The sequence below is a fragment of the Salvelinus alpinus genome, chromosome 4 (assembly GCF_045679555.1).
Source record: "Salvelinus alpinus chromosome 4, SLU_Salpinus.1, whole genome shotgun sequence".
Taxonomy (NCBI): domain Eukaryota; kingdom Metazoa; phylum Chordata; class Actinopteri; order Salmoniformes; family Salmonidae; genus Salvelinus; species Salvelinus alpinus.
The window spans coordinates 46944988-46956853 of NC_092089.1; the positions used below are offsets into that span (position 1 = coordinate 46944988).

General features: G+C 44.0%; 1 protein-coding gene across 4 annotated transcripts in view; it reads left to right on the top strand.

Annotated features, from left to right (window-relative positions):
* Positions 1–9217, top strand: part of LOC139573761 (inactive phospholipase C-like protein 2) — a 62707-nt gene extending 53490 nt beyond the window's left edge. For 3 of the 4 annotated variants that reach the window (XM_071397579.1, XM_071397581.1, XM_071397578.1), the window contains 2 exons: positions 4665–4774; positions 7645–9217. In XM_071397579.1, coding sequence (XP_071253680.1) covers positions 4665–4774; positions 7645–7851 — 317 coding nt within the window. In that variant the 3' untranslated portion in view covers positions 7852–9217. The remainder of the gene's footprint in view (positions 1–4664; positions 4775–7644) is intronic. The other variant, XR_011674652.1, reaches the window with a different exon arrangement.
* The last annotated feature ends 2649 nt before the right edge of the window (positions 9218–11866 follow it).

Here is an 11866-nt window from a genome sequence, read left to right on the forward strand (position 1 = left end):
TCCGGTTACTGGCCCAACGCTTGAGAGGGATAGAGCTGAATAAAGAGCGACGTTTAGCATGAAAAGCCCATTTCTCTGCAAAGATCCACTGTCCCTCAGATCTTCCTTTCATATACAATCATCCCCCCTCTCTGAAGTATGCCATGGAGAGCGGCAGTTAACAAAAAAGATGGACTGATTATGCCGGCCCTGTTACATAAGAGTTATTAACATTTGATTCATGCTCATTTCTGTGACCCGGCTGCTTTGAAACGCTGCTTTGGATGTGCCTGGTTTTTGATGATTCTCACGGCGTCGGCCTCGCTGCTCCTCTAATTAGGAGGGTTGCAGCTGAGGTGGTAAACACCCAGGTTCTGAACAGAACAACATCAAAGACTGGCAGGCGGCTGCGGTCTCTTTATGCCTGGTTTCCTCCAGGAACCGCACCGCTACAAGACGTGCAGAATGAGATCAATCCCATTTATAACAAATGAACGGGACTCATTTACCAGAATGGATGAACATAGTTTTAAATTTTTTTGTCTGGGCAATTGATCGGAAAATAATTGATCTCATTGTTAGGAGAATTCTGCGTTTGCACTTTGATATATTGCAGCTTGTGTGCTCTTGCAATTTTATTATATCTGTGCTCTTAGCACTGTTTATCCCACTCCTTTGGTGAGAATAGCCTTCTGGCCCTGCATAATGTGTTGACTTGACTTGGGCAGGGGCAGTGTTAATCCAGTCTGCTCTGAGACGTGGGGGATCGGGAGGATCTTGGAGCCTTGATAGTGTGATTGGCAGCTCATCAATGGAACACGCTGGCAGAGATCCCACCCCTCGCTCCAAGGTGGGAGAGTCTTGGCTTGAGAAGCTGTCAGAATGTTCACTCTCTCTTCCATCCCCCATTTATGAGGGGAACTCAACAAGGTGGATTTTTCCAGAAAGAGCTCTAGTGGTTCAAACTCTGCAAAACCAAATTGTGTGCTTTAAAAGCAGCATAAAATTGACCTGTAGATTTACTACAGTACAAATAAAATCATATTCAATCATTTAGACGTCTTTAATCTAATGCAGCGTATTTCAGCAATGTTTCCCATCTAAGCATTGTAGATGTTTCATTTATCATGGAGTAACTTGCTTGGAGCGCCGAGTGAAGAACAATCGGGCCGTCGTTCCGGGGGCTGGGATTTATTGGTTTCCAGATGGATGACATATAAAATATTCATAGTCTATTGTCTTGGCTCATCAAGGGGGCAGAGGAGTGTGTCTTTTTAACTGAGGTGTGCGTCGCAAATCAATGGCTTCTCGCCGTCGTCTCCTCTTCTTAGTATTCATCACAACACCTACAGGACCTGCCTTCAAGCTGCTGCCCGAGACATTAGCCATTGGTAGTCTGAGAGTTAAGATGTGAACTGCCTAAAGGAATGGTGCTGAAAGAGACAACAAAAACAACTCTGTCTCTAGGCAGCAGGGTGATATGGAATTGTGCTCAGATGGTTCACTTTTTGGTGTTTGCTAGATCTGTAGTATTACAGTATATTGTGTCTATAGTCTGGAACATTCCTCTTCAAAGTTGCTATGAAACCATCACACTTTTTCAATGTATGGCTATTTGCCTCTAATCTTTTGAAATGTCTATGAAAAATGAACCTAAAAGTAACTAGGGATGGGCACACGTACACAGTACTCGATTTAAAGTTTGCATTTGTTTACTAATTACTCGAATACAAGTACTCGAAATTCACAAATGCAACTATGTAGTTGGTTACATTTATAAGCACTGACAATTTCAAACTCGGGTAAGGTGTGTGTATTCTTTGAAGTATGTCAAGTGCAGTGAAAAATGTGTTAAGTTTGGTTTTCAGTTCTGTATCAGAACAACCAGCATAGCGCAAACTTTTTTGCCTTCAGCCCCGTTTCACGCTAACATGTGAGTACTCCATTATTTCCATTGAGTACTCAAACACAGAGATTCTTTCAAATTCCCATCCCTAAAATGTACCTAACTAGGCCACTCAGTTGAGCCAAAACGATAGGCTACTGAAGCTAGGAAATGCTTCATATGCATTTGTATTATTTCATTAGTTAATATGGGCACACAAGACAACTAAACAAGTTAAACATGGGCTTCCACATTAGCTGCCCAAGCCTTCTGGTCACTACCAGGCACCATATCAAATCTACTGGGCTGGATTCAACCACTGACATTTTGCAAAATAGGACACAGCAGATGTGGTAATTTCATTGATACGTATTGTCAGATGTGAGTGTGAGTGGAAAATGGGTCAATACAAACTGTATTCCCTCCGGACAGTGAGCAGAACATTCCAGCAAAAAGCTACTGGAGTTCGGAGTAATCCATCATAACTGCTCAGAGAGCAAACCGCCTCAAAAGACCCTCTGGGTAACAATAAACAAAGCTCAGTACTTATTTTACCTTTATTTAACTAGGCAAGTCAGTTAAGAATAAATTCTTATTTTCAATGATGGCCTAGTGGGTTTTAACTGCCTTGTTCAGGGGCAGAACGACAGATTTGTACCTTGTCAGCTCGGGGATTCGAACTTGCAACCTTTCGGTTACTAGCCCAACGCTCTAACCACTAGACTATCCTGCCGCACCTTTAGACTTACTGTCTAAAGCGCACAGATCAAATACAATACTCGACACTCACACAGGTACCAAATAACATCTGGGACAATTCAATAGCTGAACCTCAAAATACACCTAGTCTGGACAGAGTAATGCTTACAACATTAACTTTTACAAACTGCCTAAAAAAAACAATCTAAAGGGAAAATGTGGAACATAAGATGAATGGGAAAACCCCATTACAGTAATGGCCAGTAAATGCAGTAGGTGATTATTCTACTGGGTCAAATGTATCATCTATTCAGGAGGATTGGGGACACTCAATCAATGTGTTGCTTTTGCAATTAAATCCATTATTAATAAACCTAGTAAACATTGTAGCCTAGGCTACAATACAGGTTTGGGGAAACGGTTTCATTAATATTTCCTATGACTGGACACTCTGGTCCAAGTTCATTATGCTGAGTTATTGAGCTCCAAGCAGACGAGGGAGAAGATTACACCATCTAAAGAAGCTAATCCCTGTTGTATTGTTATTGGCCACGGCAAACCCTTTTCCTACCTGCTGCTCGGTTATGGACTGTCAAAGGTGACTGAGAACCTTTTGGTGGCTCTATACAGTCTCTGTCAGCGAACATAAGCTTGAAGAGAATTGAGTTTGAAAGGGTTTGCTCAGAATGACAGAATTAGTCCCCCGCCCCCCCAACTCTACACTGCGTTGCTAAGCAACCCCTGCTGAGAGTTGGTGTGTGTGTGTGTGTGTCTTTCCAGCACAGTCATGCTTCATGAGTACAACAGTAGTGACTGTAGTTACAGCAGCACAGCACCTGAGGGTGGGGATAATCATTCCGTAATCATTCAAATGTTTCACAGTGCACAAATTCAAAATTGCTGCGAGGAACAGATTATTAGGACTGTGTATGGTCCAACAAAAAAAAGTCTATGCCCTACGCATTCTCTGTAAGAGAATACAATACTAGCCTCAACCAGGGCCTAATTTGTGAACATTTCTTTGGCTATTTTCTGTCTCGACTCTTCATCTAGGTCAGCTATGTGCTAACTGCTGGAGTTCCAATATCACAGACCTCAGAATCTCCTCAACATCCATCCATCCATCCATCCATCCAATCCCCAACCCACACCCACCCCACTGTATATCTCACATGTATGGTGTTTGGTGTTGCCATGGAAACAATGCCAACGGGGCTGGGAACCGACCCAGAGCTGATAGAGCGCCGCGATAGATCTGAGCATGCTCAGTCCGACCGTTTCAGCGTGTGTTTGTATGTGTGTGTGTCTGCTATCAGCTGAGTCTGGTGAAACTATTAGTAGTATACCAAGCTCCCGTTACCGAGCACCTTAACGGCCAGACCCTCAGCTGTTGCTCTGATGTTGTGGACTCCACTGCAACGTGACTCAAATCAAACACACGGCAATGTTCGTCTGTGTATCCTAACGGAGAGCAGCACGCAGTCCGAGAGGAGGAGGAGGAAAGAGGGGAAGGAGAGGAGGAAGGGAGCTCCTCGGGAGACAAGTCCCTCCTCTGCTCAGCGCCTTGATGCTAATCCACAGTGAGGGGATGTCGTGTCTGCCCTGCCCATGCTAGTCTTGCTCTCTCTTTCTCTCATGCCCTCAAGAGAAGACGTCTCTCTCCATTTTGACCTCACCAGCTTTGCTTCCTTCCTCATGTTGTCTGCTGGGCAGCTGTTTTCAGGCTGGTGTAATTTCTATAGACAATGAAAACAAAAACTGAACCAGGTAGTTCTAGTACTGTATGTACACTGAGAGACAAACATACAAAACTGACAAAGAGACAGATGGTTGAATCCGAAATGAATACTTAACGTATGATCATCTAAAGTGTGTTGGTGTTTTATCATTGTCTCACACGTCAAGAATGAAACCAAATGTGTGAAGGCCTTAACTTAAGACTTTTCCCATAGTGCTGACACTTGCCTAACCCCAATTGGCATTTCATGCAAACCTAGCATATAAATGCATTGAGCATTGTACGTCAATGCTAGCCTCTGTGACAAATGTGTGTGAATACAGAGCATAAAACTCATGTGTCCCCTGACCCCTCTCTCCCCAGCGATGGAGTTCCATGAGAACCTCCATGACATGGCGGTAAAGGAGGGCCTGAAGGGCAGGAAGCTGGCCAAGGCTGTGGAGAGCTTCACCTGGAACATAACCATCCTCAAGGTAAGGATAATAACCACCTAGTTTGAGTAATTTGTTTTTGCAATCTGTTTTTTGTGACAGTTTTTAGCTTTTGTTTAATCTATTTTAGCTACCAATAAACCGTTTAAAACCGTCACGTATAAATCGGTCTGTGGACACCGTAGATCAAAATGGCTTGCATTGAGTGGTAGCCCTGATTCTCAGACACAGGAGTATGTCTCTTCTGCCTGTATGAAGCAGGATGTGAAATCTGACACCACTTGCAGCAGGGATGTCCCTCCTACCATTTAATTCGCTCTTCCGACTGTATCAACTCCTGTCTGAAGCCTATAGTGCCCTCGGAAAGTATTCAGACCCCTTGACTTTTTTCACATTTGTCAGCAATTTACACACAATACCCCTTTAATGACAAAGCGAAAACAGGTTTTTAGAAATGTTTTGAAAATGCATTAATAACAAAAAACAAATGCCTTATTTTTGTAAGAATACAGGCTCTTTGCAATGAGACTCATAATTGAGCTCAGGTGCATCCTGTTTCCATTCATCATCCTTGAGATGTTTCTACACCTTGATTGGAGTCCACTTGTGGTAAATTCAATTGATTGGACATGATTTGGAAAGACACACCTGTCTATATAAGGTCCCACAGTTGACAGAGCAGGCCAGAGCAAAAACCAAGCCATGAGATCGAAGGAATTGTCCGTGGAGCTCCGATACGGGATTGTGTCGGCACAGATCTGGGGAAGGGTACTGAACGATTTCTGCAGCATTGAAGGTCCCCAAAAACACAGTGGCCTCCATCATTCTTAAATGGAAGAAGTTTGGAACCACCAACCACCCGGCCAAACTGAGCCGGAAGGAACCGCCCGGCTAAACTGAGCAATCAGGGAAGGGCCTTGGTCAGGGAGGTGACCAAGAACCTGATGGTCACTCTGACAGAGCTCTAGAGTTCGTCTGTGGAGATGGGAGAACCTTCCAGAAGGACAACCATCTCTGCAGCACTCCACCAATCAGGCCTTTATGGTAGAGTGGCCAGACGGAAGCCACTCCTCAATAAAAGGCACATGACAGCCCACCTGGAGTTTGCCAAAAGGCCCTTAAAGACTCTCAGACCATGAGAAACAAGATTCAATGGTCTGATGAAACCAAGATTGAACTCTTTGGCTTGAATGCCAAGGGTCACGTCCGAAGGAAACCTGGCACCATCCCTACGGTGAAGTGTGGTGGCAGCATAATGCTGTGTGGGTGTTTTTCAGCGACAAGGACTGGGAGACTAGTCAGGATCGAGGCAAAGATGAACGGAGCAAAGTACAGAGATCCTTAACGAAAACCTTCTCCAGAGCTCTGACTGGGGCGAAGGTTCACCTTCCAACAGGACAACAACCCTAAGCACACAGCCAAGACAACGCATGAGTGGCTTCGGGGACAAGTCTCTGAATGTCCTTGAGTGCCCCAGCCAGAGCCCTGACTTGAAGCCAATCTAACATCTCTGGAGTGACCTGAAAATAGCTGTGCAGCAACGCTTCCCATCCAACCTGACAGAGCTTGAGAGGATCTGCAGAGAATGGGGGAAACTCCCAAATACAGGTGTGCCAAGCTTGTAGCGTCATACCCAAGAAGACTCGGCTGTAGTTGCTGCCAAAGGTGCTTCAAGAAAGTACTGAGTAAAGGGTCTGAATACTTATGTAATATTTCTAAAATAATTAATAGATTAACAAAAAAGACTTTGTTTGTCGTAGATGGAGAATATTAAAATGAGATGAAAGGCGAGTTCCTAACGAGTTCAGGAAGCCAAGCTAGAGCTCTGAGAGATGTTCAAAGTGATGGGACCGACGTTTTGATAGAGACCTTTAGAAACTTTGCACATTTTCTCTAACACTAAATATACAAATATGTATTTTACAGTTATAAGGAAGGTGAAATCTTAATGGATTTGAAAAAATGTAATTTCAAGCCTTATACATACAGTTTTGTTGAGTAGGAAATAATCAAAATATGATCTGTGTAATTAAGCTTGTGTCCTCAATAGTGACTACACCTCTGCAATTTACAACTATTTTTACTAGAAAAGTGAGAGTTTAACCTTGGAGTATGCAGCATTACTAGTTATTGTTTATCTCATGAGAAATAATTACTTTTGGGGATTACGTAGATTACATTTTTGATTACAATTAGTTACATGTAAGAGGTTTCTTAATGTTTGTTTTGAGGACAGACATAAGCAGTGAATTTAAATTCAAGAAACAACTTCAGAGCGAACACTTCAGAGATTATGATTCCACAGTGCAGTTGAGCTTCACTAAATAAGGAAAAAACGATGTTTTTTGAGAGTTTGTTTACAGAAGGGACATAAGGTAGCTAGGTTTAAATTGACATTTGTTTTTCAGCTGCAGCGCGGTGGAATAAGAGCCTATGTCTGAGCTAGTTAGATTGCACACACTGTCTGATGTATTTGTCTTCATGCCGTTCATTTAATCCCTGTGTCAATGCAAGGGGTAATTATCGAGGAATGACCTTCCGCATATTTATTTGTGATATTTGCATGCGTTAATTGCATGCTCACCTCATGAGCGTTTGGGCTCATCATTTATACATCCGTCCCCGGGAAATGGAGTTTGTGCCTGGTGAGTGTTTGGCTACGCTGCATAATTCATTATACACAGAAGCAGCGGTTACGCTCCGTGGGCATTGGGGAGATGTAGGACTCCAATGTCTGACCGCATACAACTAAGATTAAACAGTACCACACTACTCTCTCGCTTCGTGACCTTTTTGAAGGTACAATTGGTTTCACCCTTTGTCTTTCTGTTTAAACTGGAGATTCAAGTTGTTGATACATGCTCCATTGTCTCTATATTGCCATTCCTGTCATGTCCCTGCCTCCCCTCCAGGGCCAGGCGGACCTGCTGAAGCACGCAAAGAGTGAGGTCCAGGAGAACCTGAAGCAGATCCACTATGCCGCACTCACCTGTAACCTCAGTAAGGACGGGCCATCAGGGAGCACGGCAGGCTCCGAGTCCAGGACCCGACCACGCAGCCTGGATGCCATCCCTGAGAAAGCCACGGGGGAGGACGAGCTCTCTGAGGAGGACAACTGAAGGCTTACGCCCTAAACCCTTCATACCACCAAGCCCCTTGCCCTACCCTAGTGGCATACATAAACCTCCTTACCGCAGTCCCACACAAACCTGACTACAGTATACCTGTTCTAGTGCCGTTGCCACACAAAACTATTCTTATTCCAGTGCCGTATACAACCATTCCATTCCCACCCCAATCTCACTCAAACCTCCCTTTGATTAACCAGGTACCACACAAAAAGCCCTTAACCCCTCCTGCCCACCTCCAACGTCCAACAGCAAGATGTTGCAGGTCAACTAGGAGGGTCAAGTCAACTTGCAGCCACGGGACAGTCTTAAAGCAGTGACCTACTGTAGAGAGAGTGCACTTATTTACAGGCAGACCCCAGGGTCTGACCCTAGGAGAGCCGCTCTGAACGGTCCGAGGATTTCTTAAGCACAATTTACGGGTTTCTGACCAACCAGAAATTAGAGCTGTGAATGTAGTAGGAAACAGGAACAATGGAGAGAAGAAAAGGGAGGTGAGAGCTGTTTACAATAATGAACTTGCCAAAATAGTATATGTATATATGGAGTTCTGTTACTTTTTTTGCAACGTGCTTCATTTTATTATTGTATTCTTGAGAAATAAGATTTATTTTGTAAAGGAAATGGCTCGTCCATGAAACATAACTATTTTATTTGTCTGCACAGATGTGAAATTGTGGTGTCCTTTACACTTTCCCACTGGAGAGTTCCTTTGTCGAGACGAGGGACGGATAGAGACTTTAAACCTCAGTATGTGGTCCAAAGGGTGGCAGTCGAGTCTTACACAGCCAGCAACCGCTTTGGGAAGGAACCATGGAGAGAGTAACTCGTTAGGCCTACGTTTTGGGATCATTTCACCATTCTACGTGAGAGGATTGAGTAAGGTGTACAAAGTAATAATAGCTTCTCAACCCGTCCTGGTAACAAACTAGCACCCTATTCATGAATACAGTTTCATATATGACTGTGCCTCTTTGCTACAAATCAGTCAACAAAGGTGATGGATGGTGAGGAAAGAGATACTCTTCCTCGCGTCCATCCGTCTTTACCTGCTTTTCCCCACCAGTTGCTTCTAGTTTGTATTTTGTTCATTCTCCACAGTGCGGAAACAGCGTTGCTCCTGGTCAACTTTAGCCACCCCCCACCACCTCTGGATCTCACCACCAGTGTTTTAACTGGGCCCACACTGGTACAAAAAGTAATTCACAAACTTCAGTGCTGTGACAGTTATTGTATTTATAACTGTTAACCATTTTTACCGACGGAGAGATTTTCTTTTTTTCTTTTTTTTTTTAAATACCGGTTTTGCTTTTCTGTTCATTCCTGAAACCTTCTGAATAAACCACGTCAAATCGTTTATGGTATTTGGTGTCAGATTCAATGACAGACCGTATGAACATTCATTAACATTCTACAGTGTGCTGTTTTCTGTTGTATTAATGCTATTACTGTTCAAGGGCAGACAGAGACTGCAGGGTCTGGATATCCCAGCCATCGCATGGAGCTGCTGGAGGAACTGAAGGATCTCTATAGATTAGTTTACAGTGTGCTGATAGGAGTGGAAAGAGCCTAGGGATATCTAGCGAACCACAGACGTGTCTGGCACATGTTCACAGATGCACACAGACCTGCACGCACAGCTGATAACCCATAAAAACATAGACACAATCTTTTTTTTTTTCTCACTCAGTTTGTTTCCACTTTATTTCCCTGATAAACCACTACATTGTGGTCACTTGTCGGCACAGAAAAGCACCCCAACACATCAAAGGCCCGTTCTTAGAAAAGCAGAAAGATTGTCCCCTGTATGTCGAACCAGAGTACAGCACCACAAAATAGCATTTAGAATAGATCAAAGTTTATTGGTCGCGTACACAGATCTGCCGATGTGCAGTAATACCTTGCAATAAAAAAAAACATAATTAAAAAGACATTCTATAGGATACGCCATGACTAGAATACAGTATATATATATGTGTGGGTAAAGCAGTATGTAAACATTACTCAAGTGACCAGTGTTTAATGACTACAGTATGTACATAGGGCAGCAGTCTCTAAGATGCAGGGTAGAGTACGGGGTGGTACCAGGTTAGAACCATGACTGAGGTTCAGGGCATGGTAATGGGCGGAGGCCAGCTAGCGGTGACCGTTTAACCGTCTGATGGCCTGGAAATAGAAGCTGTTTCTCAGTCTCTCTGTCCCAGCTTTGATGCACCTGTACTGTCTCTGCCTGCTAGATGGTAGTGGGGTGAACAGGCCGTGGCTCGGGTGGCTGAGGTCCTTGATGATCTTCTTGGCCTTCCTGTGACACCGGGTGCTGTAGGTGTCCTGGAGGGCAGGTAATGTGCCCCCTGTAATGTTGAGGATGAACCTTTTGAACAGTATTTTTGTCATACCTTTTTATAAATTAAACATATAGTCCTCATATGGAGAGTTGGGATTCATGTCAGTTCAGCTGCACCATCTATAGCAATGACTCAAATCTGGGTATAATGTTTTTTTATTTTTATGACTACACCTGAAAACAAGGCAACCTGTGTATAAACTAATAGAAACTTTACTGTTAAACATTCTCAAAAGAAGAGAGGGGAATGGATTCCATTCGAATGCCATTCTGGATGCCCATGACAAACAGTGTCTGGTTAGTATCAGTCGCACCACAGACAAGATGGGGCCTCGCAGATCACGTCAACAACCAGTGAGGACACATTCCCCATAAAGAAATCTGAATGTTTGGAATAGATCTGCTTTGTAACATTGTGAAAGGTCTAAAGTTAGATATTTAGTGGGTGATGCGTTGGCTAATAAATAAACTATCCAATGTTTGCTTTAGGACAGACAGCCTCTCATGCTGTATGTGTTTATTTTGTTTATGCAGTTGTGCTTGCAAGGCACTGTAGACTACTGTAGACTTGTGAGTGAGATGGTCGGAGATGTACGTGTACGTGCAATCCTCTGGTCGCTGGTCTGGCCTGAGAAGCGAGTCTCCCTGTGGTCTTCGTGATGAAGCGGTAGAGGCCATTAGTCTAGCTGTGGACCAGGCCTCATTCTCGGGATCTACATCCGGCCGGCATGCCATGGCGTGATGGCCTGGAGATGCCTTGGACTGAGCTAAGGCTATGGAGCCAGTCAGCCAGTACCTTCTCTCAGCACTGCTCTGCTCCCATCGATCCACATTCATCCCTTTTCAATGCTCACTCAAAACTCCTATTCTACCCCTGCCACTGTTATGAGCAAGAGAAATTATGTTTCTTAACCCACAGAGAAAAGAGACCTTTGATCCATAACTGATTTATGGGTCAGGCTTCTGTGCAACGTTCTCTAGGAATAACCAGAGGCAGCTGAACAAACAGTAGCCCTGTATTAGAAAGATACTATCTTTTCACTGTGAATAATTCATGCTCTGCCAGTCACTAAACTGCACGTCCCAGAGCGTATTGCTCTCGCTCGACGGTCCCCTTTGTAGAAAGCCTGTGTTGGTCATCCAGAGCACTCAGTGCTATGCGCCTCTCTGCAGACTAAGCACCGCAATCATGACCGAGGGCATAAGCCTCAAGACTAGACAGAGTATTCAGAGAAAAAGGCCCACAAACAGATAAATAGAGCACTCCCAGAGCTAATGCTAACACCGGGAGCCTCCACATAAAGAGATGTGTAGATAGCGAGCTGCTTATCAGTTTAGCTAGCGGCTGGCATGTCCAGGGAATTGCTCGTCTGCTGCTAACAACGTAGTCAACAACACCCTGTTTCCCCCCCCCCCCCCCAACTATAAAGCTATACAGGAGAAATTGTGTGCTTATCTCAAGAGAAGCTTAATGGAACACATGTATACAAGCCAGGTCTGCAGGGCGTTCTGTTTATGTCATTCTTTAACAAGTTGTCTCGTTAAACTGTAAAGTGGAGATGTTCCACATCAAGAGTTAAGTTTTGCATTGTCAAAATGACATTGAACAGCTCTCCTTGTTAGCTTGACCACCCAATGTCCTCACGCTGTCTGTCTCACAGA